Genomic DNA, 23310 nt, shown 5'->3' with positions numbered 1-23310 from the left:
TTCTTAGCACGGGGCCCCATATCTAGTATATATATATATATATATATATATATATATTGTGTGTGTGTGTTAGTGCATTGGAAGGTTATATTTTTAGCTATTGAGACTTTTCTTTTATATTGATGAGAGAATTGTGATTTAGTGACCATTTGTAAAAATTATTTAGGAATGATACTCGATTTATAAAGACAGATTCTTTTGAAGTTATATGAATTATCTAAAAAAGTAAATATCAGGCAATATTTGTCACGAAATATATTGCTCTTGAAATTCTCATGATAAGGCCAATGCACCATCAATCAGTGTAGTGGCAAACACGATATGCTTTGCATTAAGTTGTTTATCTTATACACGGGGAAGATATAGAAAATATTTCGTGCTTGATTCATAAAAGGCATAATACATAAACATGACCATTATCTTAGCGTCAATTAACAACTATGACCTTTAACTTTGGGTCTACACAAGTAGGCACTTAAACTTATATAAAATTTAGCAAATGGACACATGCATTCGTCCTACATGGCACCTACATGACTATTTTGTATCCTACGTGTATTATGCCATGTAGGACACTTGTGTCTACTTGTTCAATTTTATACAAGTTTAAGTGCTTACTTGTGCACATTTAAAGTTGGAGGGCATAGTTGTTCGTTGAAGCCAAGTTAAGGGTCATGTTTATGTATTATGCCTTCATAAAACTTCATATTCAATAGTATCAGTATATTATTTTGCTTAACTTGTCTCTTTCGTGACTTCGCAAACCAACCAACCAAACTTTAATCTACCTTGAATATCAAGGATTCTTAAAGATGACATTAACCGTTACTCCATCCTTTTTCATCTCTAACTATTACTAACGCCCACCATTATTAACTATTATCATTCATTACTTACGACCACCGTCCTCATTCATAACCACCACTATCGTCAATTACCACAACTAGTCATCACCATTAGTCATTATATTCGATCGTTACCGTCAACAACTAATATTATAATAACCATCCATCACTATATACTGACAATCACTATCATCAACCATCACTATATTTCGACAGTCGTCGCTATCAATCACCACTATTAATTATCACTATTGTCAACCACAATTATCAATCATCACAATCAATTACCATAATCAACCACCATCATTAACCACTATCTATAAAAAGAAATTAGGAAAGCAAGTAAAATGGCGACTCAACTAGGCCTATTTTTGAATTATATGGTATAAAAGAATATATTCAAAGTCTTCTCATATAAACTCATGATACAAGTGGGGGATAGATTAGAATTGGAATAATTGAGAGAGAGAGTTGCATTTGCCTTCCCATGGAGAACTTGTCAAAAGTCACTTACTATTGGTCTTTTATATTGGTTTTGTTTTTCCAGTCTTTATCTTTACCTTAGAAAAAGGGCATCCATTGAAATATATTTCCAGTTTCCACAAGGCTAGTNTGAGTAGTGGATTAGTTCAAGATTTGATGATGATTGTATGATTAAGCTAGGTTAAGCTCTACTTATTTCGCCACAGTTTACCTAGTAGGAATTTCACAAGAGTGGGTGGGGAGGGGTGGGTGGGGTTGTGGGGGCGTGCATGAGAGAATCAGAGAAACATATAAAAATTAGATTTTTCCATTGAATGATTTGATAAAAAGAGTGTCACCTTAAATTGCCTCTATTTTTAAAGTATAAAATACTTGTAAAATAAGAAGTGAGATTTTTGTTTTGAGTGACTTTAAGGTGGAAAAAAAAAGTAAAAATTATAGGAATGACATAGTATAAGATATAAAGGAACATATACTATATTTAATACGATGTGAACTTGGACTACTTTGTAGACAATACAACATATTAAAAATAAAATAACCTTATTAGATTAATAAAATTACTTAGCTAATTTTCAGATATTAGCGATATTTAGATTAGATTTCGTGAGAACTATATCAAAAGTATACGCAAAATGAGTGGCGATATACGCAAAAAGGAAAGCATCATATGTTTCTGTTGCATCAGCAACAATACATAAAAAAGTTTCAAAAACTCATCTTGAGACATAACCTATAAGTCATACAGACACAACTTTACTATTGCTCCAAGAGACATTACATTGATTAAAAAAAAATGCCGAATGGAAGGAAAAGGTATGAAATAGTATACATTTTTTTGGTTTGTGATCATGGCTAAATGATATTACTCCACTAGTCATATACAAGGACAGTAATTTAATTTATAATACTCCAATGTTGCATAAGAAGGAAACATGGAACATTAATGAAGAATGTTTAATTGAGATTTCACATTATTAGTCCCAAGCCCGAATAAAGGAGGATGGTTGCCAAGGGTCAGTCAGAAACAACCTCTCTATCCCTAAGGCAGGGTAAGGTTGCGTACATGATACCCTCCCCAAACCCTACTTCTTGTTGTTGTTTACTTAAGATTTCGCAAGATATGGTTCTATTGTCTGAAAACTCTAAATGTAGAACTTGTATTTGTGTATTTTGAGTCCTTTTGTTAATTTTTTTTAGTTAAAGATGAAATATTTCCATCACAGAATTAGCTTGTATGATCAAGATTGCAAAAGTTAACGCGTGAATATTAAGAGAATTATAAGAGTTTGATAGTCAAAAAAGTAAAAACAAAATGGTTTATTCAATTTCCATTCACAAATTCCAATCAGTGTTAACATTTAGAAATGGAAATTCCTATGTTATATGTGTTGTTTCATCTTCACAATCCAGCAATGTTTGGACAACTGAGGCCATCGTAGGCCTTTTGTTTCTGTCCTGCTCTACACAAGAAAGGCCTATTTCAATCAGTGTCACTGCCTGGTTCTTGCTAAATTTGCCTTCTAGTCGTGGATCAACAAGTTTCTCCACCCAAGAATCTTCTCCACTTTGAATCTTCCTCTTCACCATCCTGACAAATTTTCCGAGCTGTGAATCTTGTTCGTGATCACATTCACTATCATCCACCACCCAACTTGACAGCCTACTTCCTTTGATCATTTCTAGTAGTACAATCCCAAAGGCATAAACATCAACTTTTGCTGTTATAGGTTGGTTCAAAGCCCATTCAGGAGCCATATAGCCTTTAGTACCGCGAATCTTTGTGAAATCTGAACCAGGGCCGCCTCTTTGAGAGAGCTTTGCAAGTCCAAAATCTGCAATCTTGGGCTCGAATTCACTATCGAGAAGTATATTTTCAGGCTTAACATCACAATGAATCACCCATTCAAGACATTCATGATGAAGATATGCCAGACCTTTGGCTGCCCCTAGTGCCACTGCAAACCTTTGTTTCCATCCAAGAATATCAGCCCTGGAAAGATGCCTGTCAAGTGATGAGTTCTCGACGTATTCATAGACCAAAAGCTGACGTCTACCTTCAGAACAAAATCCCCACATCCTCACCAAATGCATATGGTTGATTCTTCCTATGGTAGTCATCTCTGCCCAAAATTCTTCTTGAAACTCATTTGAAAGTTTCTTGACTGCTACCGCTCTTCCGTCTGCTAAAACTCCTTTATAAACAGCTCCTGAACCTCCTCTTCCTAGCTCAACCTTGAAGTTTTTTGTTGCTTTCTTAAGTTCAGTATACGTAAACCTCCTGAACTGAGTCGATGACACCATTTTATATCCATCCTCAATGGAAGCAGGAATCCCATGTTTACTAAACAACGCCCACCAGCCTAACACGAAGAACAGAATCTCTATTCCACCAAGGGTGGAACAAAACAGGTAAAGATAAATCCACTTCACCTTCTTAAAATCCAATACATACATAGAAGGAGAACCAAAAAGAGCGTTTTCGGGACTCAATCCACATTTTGCATCAGTACCTTCAAGCATCAAATGACCTGATTCTGATGCACTTAGATTCATAGGGAGTTTCAAGAATACACTTCCAGGGAAACCAGGAGACCTGTATCCATTGAAAAGGATGCCTTTAGTATAGCATGATCTCTCCCCAGTACGCCTATAGACAAATGCACGACAACGTGGATCACCCAAGCACAATTCCCTACAAGATTCAAATGACAAAGGAGTAGTGGCATTGAGATCAAAACCCCAATAATCAACATTAGGAACTTCCACAAACTTGACATGTCTAGACTCCAAACTTCTTGATCTAAACATTGGCCTACAACCTCTACTCCAATCACTTCCATCAACCATCTCATATCCAGGAGGACATGTACATTTAGGCTTCGATACATAAGTACATATCGAAAATCTTCCACATATTCCATGCACAATACAAGGTTGTGCAATAGCTTGCCACGACATCTTCCATAACCCTGTCGAGTTATCCAAACTATACATCCTCAAATTCCCATCAGTATTTATAGTCAATCTTCTCAATATCCCAAGCCCCATATCAGAAACATTGAATTGCAACATATCACTTGAGAAAAATCTACCCATTCCATCAAAATAAGCAAATCTACTACTATTCTGACTAGTTCTACCATTCCCATACACATCCCTATCGCGATTAGGCCAGTATATACTCGAAACGAAAGGACCATCATAAATCATTCTCAATACATTATCATTATCAAAGTACAAACTAAAGTATCCAGGTGATAAACTCCCTTTCCTCAAAGGAGGAACTAATCTATGATTCTTGGTAAATCTTTGATCAGGCAATAAAGTATCAGTAGGCAAATCAAAACTCTGCCACAAAACATCACCTTTAGGATTCTTCAATACTAAGTTTCCTGTTTCAAGAACCTCAGCCTTTTCAACATCAAATGATGTTGTGTTTGTTTGCCAAACAATTGTATCATCAACATCTGTTAAAACTAAAGCTCCATTCTTTCTTAATGTTAACTTTGACCCTTTGAGATTAACAGGCCTATCTTGTTTAGCATTCCAAACAACAGTTTTTTCTCTTGAATTTGTGTACCAAATTCCAAAATAATAAGCATTACTAGTACTTTCTATAGGATAAAAACCACAAGTGAATGTTTTTTGTGGAGAAGTAATGAAATGTGAATCATCTTTAACTGAAAAAGAATCACCTTTAAGCAAAATTCTTGATGATGTTATCAAAGGGAAAGACAAAACAAGAAATGATAAAACTAAAAAGGGAAAAGGATAGTAAAGTTTCAAACTTTTCATGGTTTCAAGAATTTGGATAAAATCATAAATGTTGAAAGTAGATGAAGGGAAAGAAGGAATGGGGTTGCTTTATAATGTATAGTTTTTTTTTAAAAAAAAGATTTAGAAGCATTTGTCAAACATCTAAACTTGGTTCAAGAATTTAAAAAATAAAATAAAAAGAAACATCCTAGTTGGTTCAAATTGAAAGGACAAAGATAATAAAGTATGCATACTATAATAATTTATTAGCTAGTGGGAATTTAAGAGTGACAATGATTTGAGGACATGGTTTTTCTCTTCTTTTTTTTTTTTAAAGTTGGTACTTTTGTTTCGTTTATTTTTACTCGTTCACTACACTCAGTTTTTAATCCATACATTATTAACTTTAATCAATTCTTATTGCATTGATTCAATTATTTTATTTATTATTCTATAAAAATATGTCAAATTAATATTGAACAAATAAAATGAACGGACAATATATAAATAGGCAAATGTTTGTTTGACATTGAGGCGGCTAACAAAGATGGTTATCATTATTAGGCTTGGTTATTGATGGAAGAATTAAACTATATTAAAAAGAAAGAATTAACGATTCGTTTAATGATTGATAAAGTGTGGACGTAAGTTCTAAAGATCATGATCCAAATTTCAAAGATGACAAAAATGAATAAATAATTTCATATCATTTAAACATCATATTAGTAAAAAAAAAATGAAATAGTGATTTCATCTGACCCATTTTTGAATTATTTGGAATTAATTTTTTTTAAAGAATTAGAAGTCTTCTCCCAAATACGCATCACGCATGACACACACGGAAAGGAATATAAATTCAGGGGCGAATTCAATATTTCAATATGAGTTCATATATTTTTGACGTAGAACATAAATTTATATTTTAAAATATACCAAAATTATAATAAATACAAATTAATATGAATTCATAATTTCAATGTTTCATCTACCTCCCTTGTACAACAACCTCAAGAGTAATGGTGAACATTTCATAGTATTCTATTTCAGTATTCCTTAAAGATAAATAACTTTTTGAAGATAATATTAGTAAAATAATAATTAATTAAAAGAGCATGATTTTAGAGAGGACAAATCAATCCTGATATATATTATTATTTTATTAAAAATAAATAAAATAAAATATAGGAGTTGTAGTCGTAATATTGCAAATGTGAGAAAAGACCTGTAAAACAAACAAAACGTAAAGAAAGGCCTTTAAATTTTGAATCTGCTCAAATAAAATTGGACTTAATTGGGGGTAGTTGCATTTGCATGCCTTCTCACGGAGGACTTGTAAATTAATTTGTCAAAAGTCATTAGTGATCCTTTATTAATTTTTTTTTCCAATCTATCTTTACCTTAGAAGAAGGGAACCCACCGAATATTTCCAGTTTATTTATTTCTCAGTAATTGTCATGTATAAAAAATTCCAAAGAGACAATTCATTGACTCATAGACCAAAATTGGGATCTTAATATCACAGTTGAATTGTNAAGGACCATCATAAATCATTCTCAATACATTATCATTATCAAAGTACAAACTAAAGTATCCAGGTGATAAACTCCCTTTCCTCAAAGGAGGAACTAATCTATGATTCTTGGTAAATCTTTGATCAGGCAATAAAGTATCAGTAGGCAAATCAAAACTCTGCCACAAAATATCACCTTTAGGATTCTTCAATACTAAGTTTCCTGTTTCAAGAACCTCAGCCTTTTCAACATCAAATGATGTTGTGTTTGTTTGCCAAACAATTGTATCATCAACATCTGTTAAAACTAAAGCTCCATTCTTTCTTAATGTTAACTTTGACCCTTTGAGATTAACAGGCCTATCTTGTTTAGCATTCCAAACAACAGTTTTTTCTCTTGAATTTGTATACCAAATTCCAAAATAATAAGCATTACTAGTACTTTCTATAGGATAAAAACCACAAGTGAATGTTTTTTGTGGAGAAGTAATGAAATGTGAATCATCTTTAACTGAAAAAGAATCACCTTTAAGCAAAATTCTTGATGATGTTATCAAAGGGAAAGACAAAACAAGAAATGAGAAAACTAAAAAGGGAAAAAGATGGTAAAGATTCAAACTTTTCATGGTTTCAAGAATTTGGAATAAATAATATATGTTGAAAGTTGATGAAGGGAAAGAAGTGATGGAGTTGCTTTATAATGTATAGTTTTTTTTTTTTTCAAGATTTAGTCAAACATATCTAATTGGTTCAAGAATTTAAAAAATTAAATAAAAGAAGCATTCTAGTTGGTTCAAATTGAAAGGACAAAGATAATAAAGTGCACACTATAATAATTTATTAGCAAGTGGGAATTTAAGAATGACAATGATTTGAGGACATGTTTTTTCTCTTTTCTTTTTTTTAAGTTGGTACTTTTGTTGGTTTATTTTTACTCGTTCACTATACTCAGTTCCTAATTCATACCTAACTTTAATCAATTCTTATTACATTAATTCAATTATTTTATTTATTATTCTATAAATATACATTAAGCTAATACTGAACAAATAAAATGAACGGATAATATATAAATAGGCAAATGTTTGTTTGACATTGAGGCGGCTGACAAAGATGGTTATCATTATTTGGCTTGGTTATTGATGGAAGAATTAAACTATATTAAAAAGAAAGAATTAAAAATTGGTTTAATGATGATAACGTGTGGAAGTTTAAAGATCATGATCCAAATTTCAAAGATGACAAAAAAAATAAAAAAAATTCATATCATTTAAACATCACATTAATAAAAAAAAATGAAAGCAAAAAGAATAAGTAATTTCATCTGACCCTTTTTTGAATTATTTGGAATTATTCTTTTAAAGAATTAGAAGTCTTCTCCCAAATACGCATCACGCATGACACACATGGATAGGAATATAAATTCAGGAATGGATTCAATATTTCAGTATGAGTTCATATATTTTTGACGTAGAACATAAATTTATATATTAAAAATACACCAAAATTATAATAAATATAAATTAATATGGATTCATATTTTCAATGTTTCATGTACCTCCCTTGTACAACAACCTCAAGAGTAATGGTGACCAATTCATAGTATTCTATTTCAATATTCCTTAAAGATAAATAACTTTTTGAAGATAATATTAATAAAATAATTTGTCAAAAGTCATTAGTGGTCTTTTATTAAATTTTTTTTTCAGTCTATCTTTACCTTAAAAGACGGGAACCTACAGGATATTTCCAGTTTATTAATTGTCATATCAAAAATTCCAAAGAGACAATTCATTGACTCATAGACCAAAATTGGGATCTTAATATCACAGTTGAATTGTCTTCATTAGATTAAAAAATAAGTTAAAATGTGGAAAGTGTTTATATAGCAATTTAAATCAGTCAAAAAATTATATGTCAGTACATTGAAAGGTTATATTTTTAGCTATTGAGACTTTTCTGTTATATTGATGAGAAAATTGTGATTAAGTGACCATTTATGAAATTACGTAGGATTTATACTAGATTTATAAAGAACGATTCTTTGAAGTAATATGAATTATCTAAAAAAGTAAATATAAGGCAATGCTTGCCATGAAATATATTGCTCTTGAAGTTCTCATGATAAGGCCAATGCACCATCAATTAGTGTGGTGGCGAACATGATACACTCTAGATTCTATCTTGTAAACATGAAAGATATAGAAAATATATCGTGCTAGATTTATAAGATTCTATAATCAATAGCATCAATATATATTATTTTACTTAGCTTGTCTCTTCCATGACTTTCCGAACCAAACAACCCTAATCAACCTTATATTCAAGGATTCCTAAAGATAACATTCACCATTACCCCTTCTTTTTATATCTCTAACTATCACTATCGCCCACTATAATCAACTATTATCGCTCATTACCTACGACCACCGTCCTCATTCATAACCACCACTGTCGTCAATTACCACAACTAGTCGTCACCATTAGCCATTATATTCGATTGTTACCGTCAATAACTATTACTATAATAATCAGCCATCACTATGTAACAACAATCACCACTATCAACCATCACTATATATTGACAAATATCGCTATTAATCACTATCACTATGACCAACCACAATTATCAAATGCCACAACCAACTACCATCATTAACCACCACCTATAAAAAGAAATTGTGAAAGCAAGAAAAATGGTCTCAACTAGGCCTATTTTTGAATTATTATATGGTATAAAAGAATATATTCGAAGTCTTCTCATATAAACTCATGATACAAGTGGGGAATGGATTAGATTTGGAATAATTGAGAGAGGTAGTTGCATTTGCCTTACCATGGAGAACTTGTCAAAAGTCACTCACTATTGGTCTTTTATATTGGTTTTGTTTTTCCAGTCTTTATCTTTACCTTAGAAAAAGAGAACTCACTGGAATATATTTCCAGTTTCCACAAGGCCAATTTACTTCCTCCGTTCATCTCTACTTGTCCAGTATACTAAAAATGCTTATCCGAGAGTATTCATTTTTCAACATTTAGATGAATTGTAATTGATAGGGATAATGCAGTAAAATTACCCTATAATTTATTGTTTTCTAAAGGTGTGCCAAATCAAACATGTAATGGAACAAGTAAAGATAGACGGAGGAAATATTTATTTCCTTTAAGTTATTGTCACGTACCTAAACTTCTAAGGTACAATCCATTGAGTCAAAGACCAAAGTTGGATTCTTATTATCACCGTTGAATAGTAATTAAGTCATGTTCCTTTTTATATGAGTCTTAACTACTTCTATATTAATTAACTATGCAAAGACTCGTGCATATCATTTTCAAGAAAACAAAGAGAATCAAAAAGGAAATGACCTTGCACACACGCATTCTTAGTGGTCCTTGAACCGGCATATAATATGAAGAAATAAATACATAAAGAATTTGAAGGAATTAAATATATATAATAACAATAACAACTCAGTATAATCCATGAGTGGGGTCTGAAACACATATTTTACACTATCTTTACGAGTAGAGGGGTTGTTTCCGATAGAACTTCCGCTTAAAAGAGAAGTTATTGATAGAAAAGTCACATGATTTCTAAATACTACTACTAGGAGTCGGAGAAGAGGACACGGGGCAAGCCCCTTGCTTCTCCCACCTAACGAGCGACCACACTTTATCACTTACTAATCTTCTCGACCTCCATATCTTCGTATTTATGGTCATATCCTTAGTAAGTTGAAGGTGTGTCAAGTCATGTCACCTCCTCCTATTCTTTTTTAGCCTACATCTACCTCTCCTATCCCTTGCTGCTACAACCAACCTCCCACTCTTCCTAACTAATGGATTCGCGCACCTCCTCCTCGACACTCTTGTCTCATACGATACTACTAGTCTAACAACTACTCTAACAACTACTCTGTTGAACTTACCCTTAGATATATACTAACAACTACTCTAACAACTACTCTGTTGAACTTACCCTTAGATATATATAAAATCTTCCGACAAATAAGGTTTAGATGAATCCTTTGCGCTCCTAATTCAGCTCATGCTCTCTATACGGAGCAAATAATGGAACATAATAATAAATTAGGACCTACATCTAGGGGAGGGGGGTATTTTATTAGCAGCCCCCAGGCAAAACTTTAGTCTCTTAGAGAGTTGGATCTTAAGACCGTTTAATTTGTGGACTGCAAATTATAATACAAGAACTGTAATTTGGTATATAAGAATCACAGTGTGCTTTTATTTCATCAGATAACTTTTTGAAGATAATATTAATAAAGTAATAATTAATTAAAAGAGCATGATTTTAGAGAGGACAAATCAATACAGATATATTGTTTTTTTTATTAGAAATAAATAAAATAAAATATAAGAGTTGTAGTCGTAATATTGCAAATGTGAGTAAAGGTCCATAAAACGAAACAAAACGTAAAGGAAGGTCTTTAATTTATTTTTTTAAAAATTTAAATTTTGAATCTGCTTAAATATAATTGAATTTAATTGGGGTAGTTGCATTTGCATTCTCATGGAGAACTTGTAAATTAATTTGTCAAAAGTCATTATTGGTCTTTTATTAATTTATTTTTTTCAGTCTATCTTTACCTTAGAAGAAGGGAACCTACAGGTTATTTCCAGTTTATTTATTTCCTAGTAATTTTCATGTACTAAAAATTCCAAAGAGATAATTAATTGACTCAGAGACCAAAATTGGAATCTTAATACCACAGTTGAATTGTCTTCATTAGATTAAAAAAGAAGTTAAAATGTGGAATGTATTCATATAGCAATTTAAATCAGCCATATACATATATATATATATATATATATAGTGTTAGTGCATTGGAAGGTTATATTTTAGCTATTGAGACTTTTCTTTTATATTGATGAGAGAATTGTGATTTAGTGACCATTTATAAAAATTATTTAGGAATGATACTCGATTTATAAAGAAAGATTCTTTTGAAGTTATATGAATTATCTAAAAAAGTAAATATCAGGCAATACTTGTCACAAAATATATCGCTCTTGAAATTCTCATGATAAGGCCAATGCACCATCAATCAGTGTGGTGGCAAACACAATATGCTCTGCACTAAGTTGTTTATCTTATAAACGGGGAAGATATAGAAAATATTTCGTGCCTGATTCATAAAATGCATAATACATTAACATGACCCTTATCTTACATCAATTGGCAACTATGACTTTAACTTTGGGTCTGCATAAGTAGACACTTAAACTTGTATAAAATTTACCAAATGGACACATTCGTCCTACATGACACCTACATGACAATTATGTATCCTACATGGCATCCTACATGTATTATGCCATGTAGGACACTTGTGTCTACTTGTTCAATTTTATACAAGTTTAAGTGTTTACTTGTGCACATTCAAAGTTGGAGGGCATAGTTTTTCATTGAAGTTAAGTTAAGGGTCATGTTTATGTATTATGCTTTCATAAAACTTCATATTCAATAGTATCGGTATATTATATTGCTTAACTTGTCTCTTTCGTGACTTTGCAAACTAACCAACCAAGCTTTAATCTACCTTGAATATCAAGGATTCTTAAAGATGACATTAACCGTTACTCCATCCTTTTTCATCTCTAACTATTACTAACGCCCACCATTATTAACTATTATCATTCATTACCTACGACCATCGTCCTCATTCATAACCACCACTATCGTCAATTGCCTCAACTAGTCATCACCATTAATCATTATATTTGATTGTTACAGTCAACAACTATTATTATAATAACCATCCATCACTATATACTGACAATTACCATCATCAACCATCACTATATATCAACAGTCGTCGCTATCAATCACCACTATTAATTATCACTATCGTCAACCACAATTATCAATCATCACAATCAATTACCATAATCAACCACCAACATTAACCACTACCTATAAAAAAAAATTGTGAAAGCAAGAAAAATGGTAACTCAACTAGGCCTATTTTTGAATGATATGGTATAAAAGAATATATTCAAAGTCTTCTCATATAAACTCATGATACAAGTGGGGAATGGATTAGAATTGGAATAATTGAGAGAGAGAGTTGCATTTGCCTTTCCATGGAGAACTTGTCAAAAGTCACTCACTATTGGTCTTTTATATTGGTTTTGTTTTTCCAGTCTTTATCTTTACCTTAGAAAAAGGGCACCCATTGGAATATATTTCCAGTTTCCACAAGGCTAGTTTACTTAATTCCTCCGTTCATCTTTACTTGCTCAATATACTAAAAGTACTTATCCAAGAGTATTCATTTTACAACATTTAGATGAACTGTAATTGATAAGGATAACGTAGTAAAATTACCCTATAATTTATTGTATTCTAAAGGTGTACCAAATCAAACATGTAATGAACAAGTAAAGACGGACGGCATGAATATTTATTTCCTTTTAAGTTATTGTCATGTACCTAAACTTCTAAGGTACAATCCATTGACTCAAAGACCAAAACTGGATTCTTAATATCACAGTTGAATAGTAATTAAGTCATGTTCCTTTTTATATGAGTCTTAATTAACTACTTCTATATTAATTAACTATGCAAAAGAGGTCGTCCTTATTACACCAAAAGAATAGAAAAAAGACTCGTGCATATCATTTTCAAGACAACAAAGAGAATAAAAAAGGAAATGACCTTGCACACACGCATTCGTAGTGGTCCTTGGACCGGAATATAAAGAAATAAATACATAAAGATTTCGTGAGGACTATATCAAAAGCATACGCAAAAAGGAGTGGCGATATACGCAAAAAGAGAGGCATCATATGTTTTTGCATCAGCAACAATACATAAGAAAGTTCAATAACTCATCTCGAGACATGACCTATAAGTCATACAGACATAACTTTACTATAATCTCCTTTAGTTTACATTGATTAAAAAAAAAAAGATGTAGAATGGAAGGAAAAGGTATGAAATAGTAGGCATTTTTTGGTTTGTGATCATGGCTAAAATGATATTACTCCACTAGTTATATATAAGGACAGTAATTTAATTTATAATACTCCAATGTTGCATAAGAAGGAAACATGGAACATTAATGAAGAATGTTTAATTGAGATTTTACATTATTAGTCCGAAGCCCAAAGAAAGGAGGATGGTTGCCAAGGGTCAGTCGGAAACAACCTCTCTATCCCAAAGGCAGGGGGTAAGGTTGCATACATGTTACCCTCCCCAAACCCTACTTCTTGTTGTTGTTTGCTTAAGATTTCGCAAGATGTTGATCTATTGTCTGAAAACTCTAAATGAAGAACTTCTATTTGTGTATTTTAAGTCCTCTGTTAAAATTTTTTAGTTAAAGATGAAAGATTTCCATCACAGAATTAGCTTGTATATATGATCAAGATGGCAGAAGTTAACGCGCGGATATTAAGAGAATTATAAGAGTTTTGATAGTCAAAAATGAAAAAACAAAATGGTTTATTCAATTTCCATTCACAAATTCCAATCAGTGTTTACATTTAGAAATGGAAATTCCTATGTTATATGTGTTGTTTCATCTTCACAATCCAGCAATGTTTGGACTACTGAGGCCATTGTAGGCCTTTTGTTTCTGTCCTGCTCAACACAAGAAATGCCTATTTCAATCAGTGTCACTGCCTGGTTCTTGCTAAATTTGCCTTCTAGTCGTGGATCAACAAGTTTCTCCACCCAAGAATCTTCTCCACTTTGAATCTTCCTCTTCACCATCCTGACAAATTTTCCGAGCTGTGAATCTTGTTCGTGATCACATTCACTATCATCCACCACCCAACTTGACAGCCTACTTCCTTTGATCATTTCTAGTATTACAATCCCAAAGGCATAAACATCAACTTTTGCTGTTATAGGTTGGTTCAAAGCCCATTCAGGAGCCATGTAGCCTTTAGTACCGCGAATCTTGGAGAAATCTGAACCAGGGCCACCTCTTTGGGAGAGCTTTGCAAGTCCAAAATCTGCAATCTTGGGCTCGAATTCACTATCGAGAAGTATATTTTCAGGCTTCACATCACAATGAATCACCCATTCAAGACATTCATCATGAAGATATGCCAGACCTTTGGCTGTCCCTAGTGCCACTGCAAACCTTTGTTTCCATCCAAGAATATCAGCCCTGGAAAGATGCCTGTCAAGTGATGAGTTCTCGACGTATTCATAGACCAAAAGCTGACGTCTACCTTCAGAACAAAATCCCCACATCCTCACCAAATGCATATGGTTGATTCTTCCTATGGTAGTCATCTCTGCCCAAAATTCTTCTTGAAACTCATTTGAAAGTTTCTTGACTGCTACCGCTCTTCCGTCTGCTAAAACTCCTTTATAAACAGCTCCTGAACCTCCTCTTCCTAGCTCAACCTTGAAGTTTTTTGTTGCTTTCTTAAGTTCAGTATACGTAAACCTCCTGAACTGAGTCGATGACACCATTTTATATCCATCCTCAATGGAAGCAGGAATCCCATGTTTACTAAACAACGCCCACCAGCCTAACACGAAGAACAGAATCTCTATTCCACCAAGGGTGGAACAAAACAGGTAAAGATAAATCCACTTCACCTTCTTAAAATCCAATACATACATAGAAGGAGAACCAAAAAGAGCGTTTTCGGGACTCAATCCACATTTTGCATCAGTACCTTCAAGCATCAAATGACCTGATTCTGATGCACTTAGATTCATAGGGAGTTTCAAGAATACACTTCCAGGGAAACCAGGAGACCTGTATCCATTGAAAAGGATGCCTTTAGTATAGCATGATCTCTCCCCAGTACGCCTATAGACAAATGCACGACAACGTGGATCACCCAAGCACAATTCCCTACAAGATTCAAATGACAAAGGAGTAGTGGCATTGAGATCAAAACCCCAATAATCAACATTAGGAACTTCCACAAACTTGACATGTCTAGACTCCAAACTTCTTGATCTAAACATTGGCCTACAACCTCTACTCCAATCACTTCCATCAACCATCTCATATCCAGGAGGACATGTACATTTAGGCTTCGATACATAAGTACATATCGAAAATCTTCCACATATTCCATGCACAATACAAGGTTGTGCAATAGCTTGCCACGACATCTTCCATAACCCTGTCGAGTTATCCAAACTATACATCCTCAAATTCCCATCAGTATTTATAGCCAATCTTCTCAATATCCCAAGCCCCATATCAGAAACATTGAATTGCAACATATCACTTGAGAAAAATCTACCCATTCCATCAAAATAAGCAAATCTACTACTATTCTGACTAGTTCTACCATTCCCATACACATCCCTATCGCGATTAGGCCAGTATATACTCGAAACGAAAGGACCATCATAAATCATTCTCAATACATTATCACTATCAAAGTACAAACTAAAGTATCCAGGTGATAAACTCCCTTTCCTCAAAGGAGGAACTAATCTATGATTCTTGGTAAATCTTTGATCAGGCAATAAAGTATCAGTAGGCAAATCAAAACTCTGCCACAAAACATCACCTTTAGGATTCTTCAATACTAAGTTTCCTGTTTCAAGAACCTCAGCCTTTTCAACATCAAATGATGTTGTGTTTGTTTGCCAAACAATTGTATCATCAACATCTGTTAAAACTAAAGCTCCATTCTTTCTTAATGTCAACTTTGACCCTTTGAGATTAACAGGCCTATCTTGTTTAGCATTCCAAACAACAGTTTTTTCTCTTGAATTTGTATACCAAATTCCAAAATAATAAGCATTACTAGTACTTTCTATAGGATAAAAACCACAAGTGAATGTTTTTTGTGGAGAAGTAATGAAATGTGAATCATCTTTAACTGAAAAAGAATCACCTTTAAGCAAAATTCTTGATGATGTTATCAAAGGGAAAGACAAAACAAGAAATGATAAAACTAAAAAGGGAAAAAGATGGTAAAGATTCAAACTTTTCATGGTCTCAAGAATTTGGAAAAAATCATAAATGTTGAAAGTTGATGAAGGGAAAGAAGTAATGGGGTTGCTTTATAATGTATAGTTTTTTTTTTTGAAAGATTTAGTCAAACATATCGAATTGGTTCAAGAATTTAAAAAATTAAATAAAAGAAACATTCTAGTTGGTTCAAATTGAAAGGACAAAGATAATAAAGTATTCATACTATAATAATTTATTAGCAAGTGCGAATTTAAGAATGACAATGATTTGAGGACATGTTTTTTTTCTCTTTTCTTTTTTTAAGTTGGTATTTTGTTGGTTTATTTTTACTCGTTCACTATACTCAGTTTTTAATTCATACCTAGCTTTGATCAATTCTTATTACATTAATTCAATTATTTTATTTATTATTCTATAAATATATGTTAAGTTAATAGTGAACAAATTAAATGAACGGACAATATATAAATAGGCAAATGTTTGTTTGACATTGAGGCGGCTGACAACGATGGTTATCATTATTAGGCTTGGTTATTGATGGAAGAATTAAACTATATTAAAAAGAAAGAATTAAAAATTGGTTTAATGATGATAACGTGTGGAAGTTTAAAGATCATGATCCAAATTTCAAAGATGACAAAAAAAATAAAAAATTCATATCATTTAAAACATCACATTAATAAAAAAAAATGAAAGAAAAAAGAATTAGTAATTTCATCTGACCCTTTTTTGAATTATTTGGAATTATTTTTTTAAAGAATTAGAAGTCTTCTCCCAAATACGCATCACACATGACACACACGGACAAGAATATAAATTTAGGAACGGATTCAATATTTCAGTGAGTTCATATATTTTTGACTTAGAATAAAAATTTATATATTAAAAATATACCAAAATTATAATAAATACAAATTAATATGAATTCATATTTTCAATGTTTCATGTACCTCCCTTGTACAACAACCTCAAGAGTAATGGTGACCAATTCATAGTATTCTATTTCAATATTCCTTAAAGATAAATAACTTTTTGAAGATAATATTAATAAAATAATAATTAATTAAAAGAGCATGATTTTAGAGAGGACAAATCAATCCAGATATATATTATTTTTTTATTAAAAATAAATAAAATAAAATATAAGAGTTGTAGTCGTAATATTGCAAATGTGAAAAAAGATCTGTAAAACAAACAAAACGTAAAGAAAGGTCTTTAAATTTTTTTCTAAACTTTAAATTTTGAATTTGCTCAAATATAACTGGGCTTAATTGGGGGTAGTTGCATTTGCATGCCTTCTCACGGAGGACTTGTAAATTAATTTGTCAAAAGTCATTAGTGATCTTTTATTAATTTTTTTTTTCAATCTATCTTTACCGTAGAAGAAGGGAACCCACAAGATATTTCAATTTATTAATTGTCATGTATCAAAAATTCCAAAGAGACAATTCATTGAATCATAGACCAAAATTGGGATCTTAATATCACAGTTGAATTATCTTCATTAGATTAAAAAATAAGTTAAAATGTGGAAAGTGTTTATATAGCAATTTAAATCAGTCAAAAAATTATATGTCAGTACATTGAAAGGTTACATTTTTAGCTATTGAGACTTTTCTGTTAAATTGATGAGAAAATTGTGATTAAGTGACCATTTATGACATTACTTAGGATTGATACTAGATTTATAAAGAACAATTCTTTGAAGTAATATGAATTATCTAAAAAAGTAAATATAAGGCAATGCTTGCCATGAAATATATTGCTCTTGAAGTTCTCATGATAAGGCCAATGCACCATCAATTAGTGTGGTGGCGAACATGATACACTCTAGATTCTATCTTGTAAACATGAAAGATATAGAAAATATATCGTGCTAGATTTATAAGATTCTATAATCAATAGCNTATATTCGATTGTTACCGTCAATAGCTATTACTATAATAATCAGCCATCACTATGTAACAACAATCACCACTATCAACCATCACTATATATTGACAAATATCGCTATTAATCACTATCACTATGACCAACCACAATTATCAAATGCCACAACCAACTACCATCATTAACCACCACCTATAAAAAGAAATTGTGAAAGCAAGAAAAATGGTGACTCAACTAGGCCTATTTTTGAATTATTATATGGTATAAAAGAATATATTCAAAGTCTTCTCATATAAACTCATGATAAAAGTGGAGAATAGATTAGAATTGGAATAATTGAGAGAGATAGTTGCATTTGCCTTCCCATGGAGAACTTGTCAAAAGTCACTCACTATTGGTTTTTTATATTGATTTTGTTTTTCCATCTTTATCTTTATCTTAGAAAAAGAGAACTCACTGGAATATATTTCCAGTTTCCACAAGGCCAATTTACTTCCTCCATTCATCTCTACTTGTCCAGTAAATTAAAAATACTTATCCGAGAGTATTCATTTTTCAACATTTAAATGAATTGTAATTGATAGGGATAATGTAGTAAAATTACCCTATAATTTATTGTTTTCTAAAAATGTGCCAAATCAAACATGTAATGAACAAGTAAAGATGGACGGAGGGAATATTTATTTCCTTTTAAGTTATTGTCATGTACCTAAACTTCTAAGGTACAATCCATTGACTCAAAGACCAAAGTTGGATTCTTAATATCACATTTGAATAGTAATTAAGTCATGTTCCTTTTTATATGAGTCTTAACTACTTCTATATTAATTAACTATGCAAAGACTCGTGCATATCATTTTCAAGAAAACAAAGAGAATAAAAAAGGAAATGACCTTGCACACACGCATTCTTAGTGGTCCTTGAACCGGCATACAATATGAAGAAATAAATACATAAAGAATTTGAAGGAATTAAATATATATAATAACAATAACAACTCAGTGTAATCTATGAGTGGGGTCTGAAACACATATCTTACACTATCTTTACGAGTAGAGGGGTTGTTTCCGATAGAACTTCTGCTTAAAAGAGAAATTATTGATAGAAAAGTCACATGATTTCTAAATACTACTACTAGGAGAAGAGGATACGAGGCAAGCCCCTTGCCTCTCCCACCTAACGAGCGACCACACTTTATCACTTACTAACCTTCTCGACCTCATATCTTCGTATTTATGGTCATATCCTTAGTAAGTTGAAGGTGTGTCAAGTCATGTCACCTCATCCTGTTCTTTTTTAGCCTACATCTACCTCTCCTATCCCTTGCTGCTACAACCAACCTCCCACTCTTCCAAACTAATGGATTCGCGCACCTCCTCCTCGACACTCTTGTGTCATACAATATTACTAGTCTAACAACTACTTTGTTGAACTTACCCTTAGATATATATAAAATCTTCCGACAAATAAGGTTTAGATGAATCCTTTGCGCTCCAAATTCAGCTCATGCTCTCTATACGGAGCAAATAATGGAACATAATAATAAATTAGGACCTACATGTAGGGGAGGGGGGTATTTTATTAGCAGCCCCCAGGCAAAACTTTAGTCTCTTAGAGAGTTGGATCTTAAGACCGTTTAATTTGTGGACTGCAAATTATAATACAAGAACTGTCATTTGGTATATAAGAATCACAGTGTGCATCAGATGTTAAAATCTGAACATACAATTGATAGTTTAAAGCATGTCGTCCGACACAAATTAGAATATTTTCTGTGCCTTTTATCACATCACTCGATCTATTCCATTATTTTGCCAATTTTTACAGGTGAAAGAAATGGAAATAATAGAACAAACTTATTTCTACCTTAGCGAAGGTAGAACGGTTGTTTCTGACAGACCCTCGGCTCCAAAGAAGTGAAATCAAAGCACTATTGTAAAGATACAGATATCTGAAGTTAAATTTTTAATAGGATGCATACCACTAGTCTTCAGAAATTTTGAATAGGATGCATACCACTAGTCTTCAGAAATTTTTAATAGGATGCATACCACTAGTCTTTAGAAAAGATGGATATCAGCTAACAAAGAGCTCAATGTGCTGATAGAGGCTTTGCCTCCAGATGAACATAAGGAGATGGTCCAGGGGAATTAAAATTTAATTAACGAAAAAGAAACATAATGTTACAAGCGTTAAAGAAAATGAGTTGCCATTTTTCTTTTTTTTTCCTTTTCACTTTAAATATTGCTAAAAGAATAACTGTACANCCAGATGAACATAAGGAGATGGTCCAGGGGAATTAAAATTTAATTAACGAAAAAGAAACATAACGTTACAAGCGTCAAAGAAAATGAGTTGCCATTTTTCTTTTTTTTTCTTTTCACTTTAATTATTGCTAAAAGAATAACTGTACAGACAAAAGAATTTTACAGAGTAAGGCATTGGCATGTTATCGTCGTTTTGTATTAACAGCTCTCTCTCCTCCTTATGGAGAGCAGTGTTGATCTTCACACTTGAGCAGAGCCATCATTTGAGACTTTGAAACGCTTTGCCTGTTATTAAGGACATCAATGTAATTTTGAAGCCTATAACGATCCGAGTTTGTTAGAGAAAATGGAGGGTTTAAAATCAGAGATGGTGCTTCCACTTGAAGGAATGCAAACAACCGCACAGCTTTAGAATAAAACATGACTGCATTTTCAGTCCGACTCATGTACTCATCAACCTGCCACAGTATCATAACATCTGGTAAATGCTTACTGCAATATTGAGTCTCATTAAACATAAAGATAGGGACTGTTGTCTTCTGAAAGGAAAAAACACGAAGCATCTGAACCAGGAGTAGTAGAGGACAAAGGATATCACGCACACGAAAAGAACTTTCTGAGTCCCTCTGTCCTAAAGTTTTATAATGAAAGTCACTTTGTTTATGTTCGAATTCAATTCAACAAAAACACCAGGATAGACCAAGATAAGAACACTTACAGCTCCCTTTCTACCCAAAGCCAGGGCAGATTGAAATATCATCTCCATTGCACACTAATAGCAGTAGCTCAAGGAGCAACTATTTCACTGATTTATTTACAGAACAGCAATATCAAAATCAAGCTTAACACAAACCTCAGTTCCAACTTTGAAAAGAAATGATGGATCAGCCAACATTCTGTTCCACAGCATAGCGGACGACCTCATTGCAGCCCCGTGCCAAGCTGGCCCCTACATTCACGAAAAGACGAATTGCCAATCAAAAATACAATCAAAATGCACATTTCCACCTAATCAATTTTTACCTGCAAGTCCAAATATCTAAGCAAAAGTAGCTTTCTGATCCCAACACTCTTTGCAGCCTCTATCATATCAGCAGGTAGTGTAGCCCCACGAGCCTCTGCCTCTCTCATCACATCCTCAAACTTCAGTAATGGCCCAAATTCATCTTCTTCCTCATCACCTTCTCCATTGTCACCTCCACCACCACCTCCGCCGCCGCCACCACCACCAGGGTATTTCCCATTTCCACCATTCCCAACAGCTAAATCTCCCTCCCCATCACCACCATTATCAGCATCAAGAAGACTTACGTCTTTCCCAACAGAATAAGTATCATTCTCTTTGAGTACTGTCTCTACACTAACACCAGATATTGATTTACCCTCTGGATTCAATGAACTCTTAACCAAAAATCTTGACTTGTAATTCTTCTGACAAACCAAATAACCCATTTTCTTCATACCCACAAAATCTTGACTCTTAACAAACGTAAAGTTAGAGTCTTTAATGGACCCCATGATACAGATTTCATTTTTCAGAGATGTAAACTGAGATAACCTGATACCTGATGAACATCCAGCTATTTTCTACCAACCCCACAATTTTTTTGCTCAAATTAACACAAGAAAAGTCTACAAATATTCTGGGATTTCCCAAATAAAGCCTAGAAATGAAAGAATGCAGCGAAAAAAAGCAAAATGAGTAGTGGATTAGTTCAAGATTTGATGATGATTGTGTGATTAAGCTAGGTTAAGCTCTACTTATTTCGCCACAGATTACCTAGTAGGAATTTCACAAGAGTGTGTACGGTGGGGTGTGTGTGTGTAGGTTTCCGGGGGGGGGGGTATAAAAGAATCAGAGAAACATATTAAAAATTAGATTTTTCCATTGAATGATTGACAAAAGGAGTGTCACCTTAAATTGCCTCAAATTTTGAAGTAAAAAATATAGAATGAGAAGTGAGATTTTTGTTTGAGTGACTTTTAAGGTGGACAAAAAAAAAATTCCTTTTTATTGAACATAGAAAAAAATGTTTTTTGTTTTTGTTTAGTGATTTGATCTTGAGATGTAAAGATATAATGCTATTTAGATTAGTTTTCGTGAGGACTATATCAAAAGCATACGCAAAAAGAGTGGTGATATACACAAAAAGGAAAGCATCATATGTTTCTATTGCATCAGCAATAATATATAAGAAAGTTCAATAACTCATCTCGAAACATGACCTATAAGTCATACAGAGACAATTTTACTATACTCTCCTTTAGTTTACATGTATGAAACAGTATACATTTTTTTGGTTTGTGATCATGGCTAAATGATATTACTCCACTAGTCATAAAAAAGGACAGTAATTTAATTTATAATACTCCATGTTGCATAAGAAGGAAACATGGAACATTAATGAAGAATGTTTAATTGAGATTTTACATTATTAGTCCCAAGCCCGAATAAAGAAGGATGGTTGCCAAGGGTCAGAAACAACCTCTCTATCCCAAAGGCAGGGGTAAGGTTGTGTACATGTTATCCTCCCCAAACCCTACTTCTTATTGTTGTTTACTTAAGATTTTGCAAGATGTTGTTCTATTGTTTAAAAACTCTAAATGAAGAACTTGTATTTGTGTATTTTGAG

At 32.7% G+C, this 23310-nt stretch overlaps 4 protein-coding genes across 4 annotated transcripts; all 4 read right to left on the bottom strand.

The window, feature by feature from the left end:
* Nucleotides 1-2705: 2705 nt before the first annotated feature.
* Nucleotides 2706-5151, bottom strand: LOC125850815 (putative receptor protein kinase ZmPK1). The gene has a single exon (XM_049530650.1). It carries the CDS (start codon nucleotides 5124-5126, stop codon nucleotides 2706-2708), a length of 2421 nt encoding a protein of 806 aa, XP_049386607.1. The 5' UTR covers nucleotides 5127-5151.
* Nucleotides 5152-6539: 1388 nt separating this feature from the next.
* Nucleotides 6540-7223, bottom strand: LOC125850814 (putative receptor protein kinase ZmPK1). Its single transcript, XM_049530648.1, has one exon. The coding sequence runs from the start codon at nucleotides 7221-7223 to the stop codon at nucleotides 6540-6542; it is 684 nt and encodes a 227-aa protein (XP_049386605.1).
* A 6822-nt stretch (nucleotides 7224-14045) lies between these two features.
* Nucleotides 14046-16559, bottom strand: LOC125850812 (putative receptor protein kinase ZmPK1). The gene has a single exon (XM_049530646.1). It carries the CDS (start codon nucleotides 16538-16540, stop codon nucleotides 14120-14122), a length of 2421 nt encoding a protein of 806 aa, XP_049386603.1. The 5' UTR covers nucleotides 16541-16559; the 3' UTR covers nucleotides 14046-14119.
* Nucleotides 16560-20721: 4162 nt separating this feature from the next.
* LOC125850813 (protein RETICULATA, chloroplastic-like) lies at nucleotides 20722-22264 on the bottom strand (the record flags this gene model as incomplete). Its single annotated transcript, XM_049530647.1, has 3 exons — nucleotides 20722-21135; nucleotides 21396-21626; nucleotides 21701-22264. Coding segments are annotated over 2 exons (699 nt in total), but the record flags the coding sequence as incomplete, so codon positions are not given.
* Nucleotides 22265-23310: the final 1046 nt, after the last annotated feature.

The sequence above is a fragment of the Solanum stenotomum genome, unplaced genomic scaffold, assembly GCF_019186545.1.
Source record: "Solanum stenotomum isolate F172 unplaced genomic scaffold, ASM1918654v1 scaffold19591, whole genome shotgun sequence".
Lineage (NCBI taxonomy): Eukaryota > Viridiplantae > Streptophyta > Magnoliopsida > Solanales > Solanaceae > Solanum > Solanum stenotomum.
Note: the sequence above shows the minus strand (reverse complement) of the source record. Positions and strands in the feature narration are given on the sequence as shown.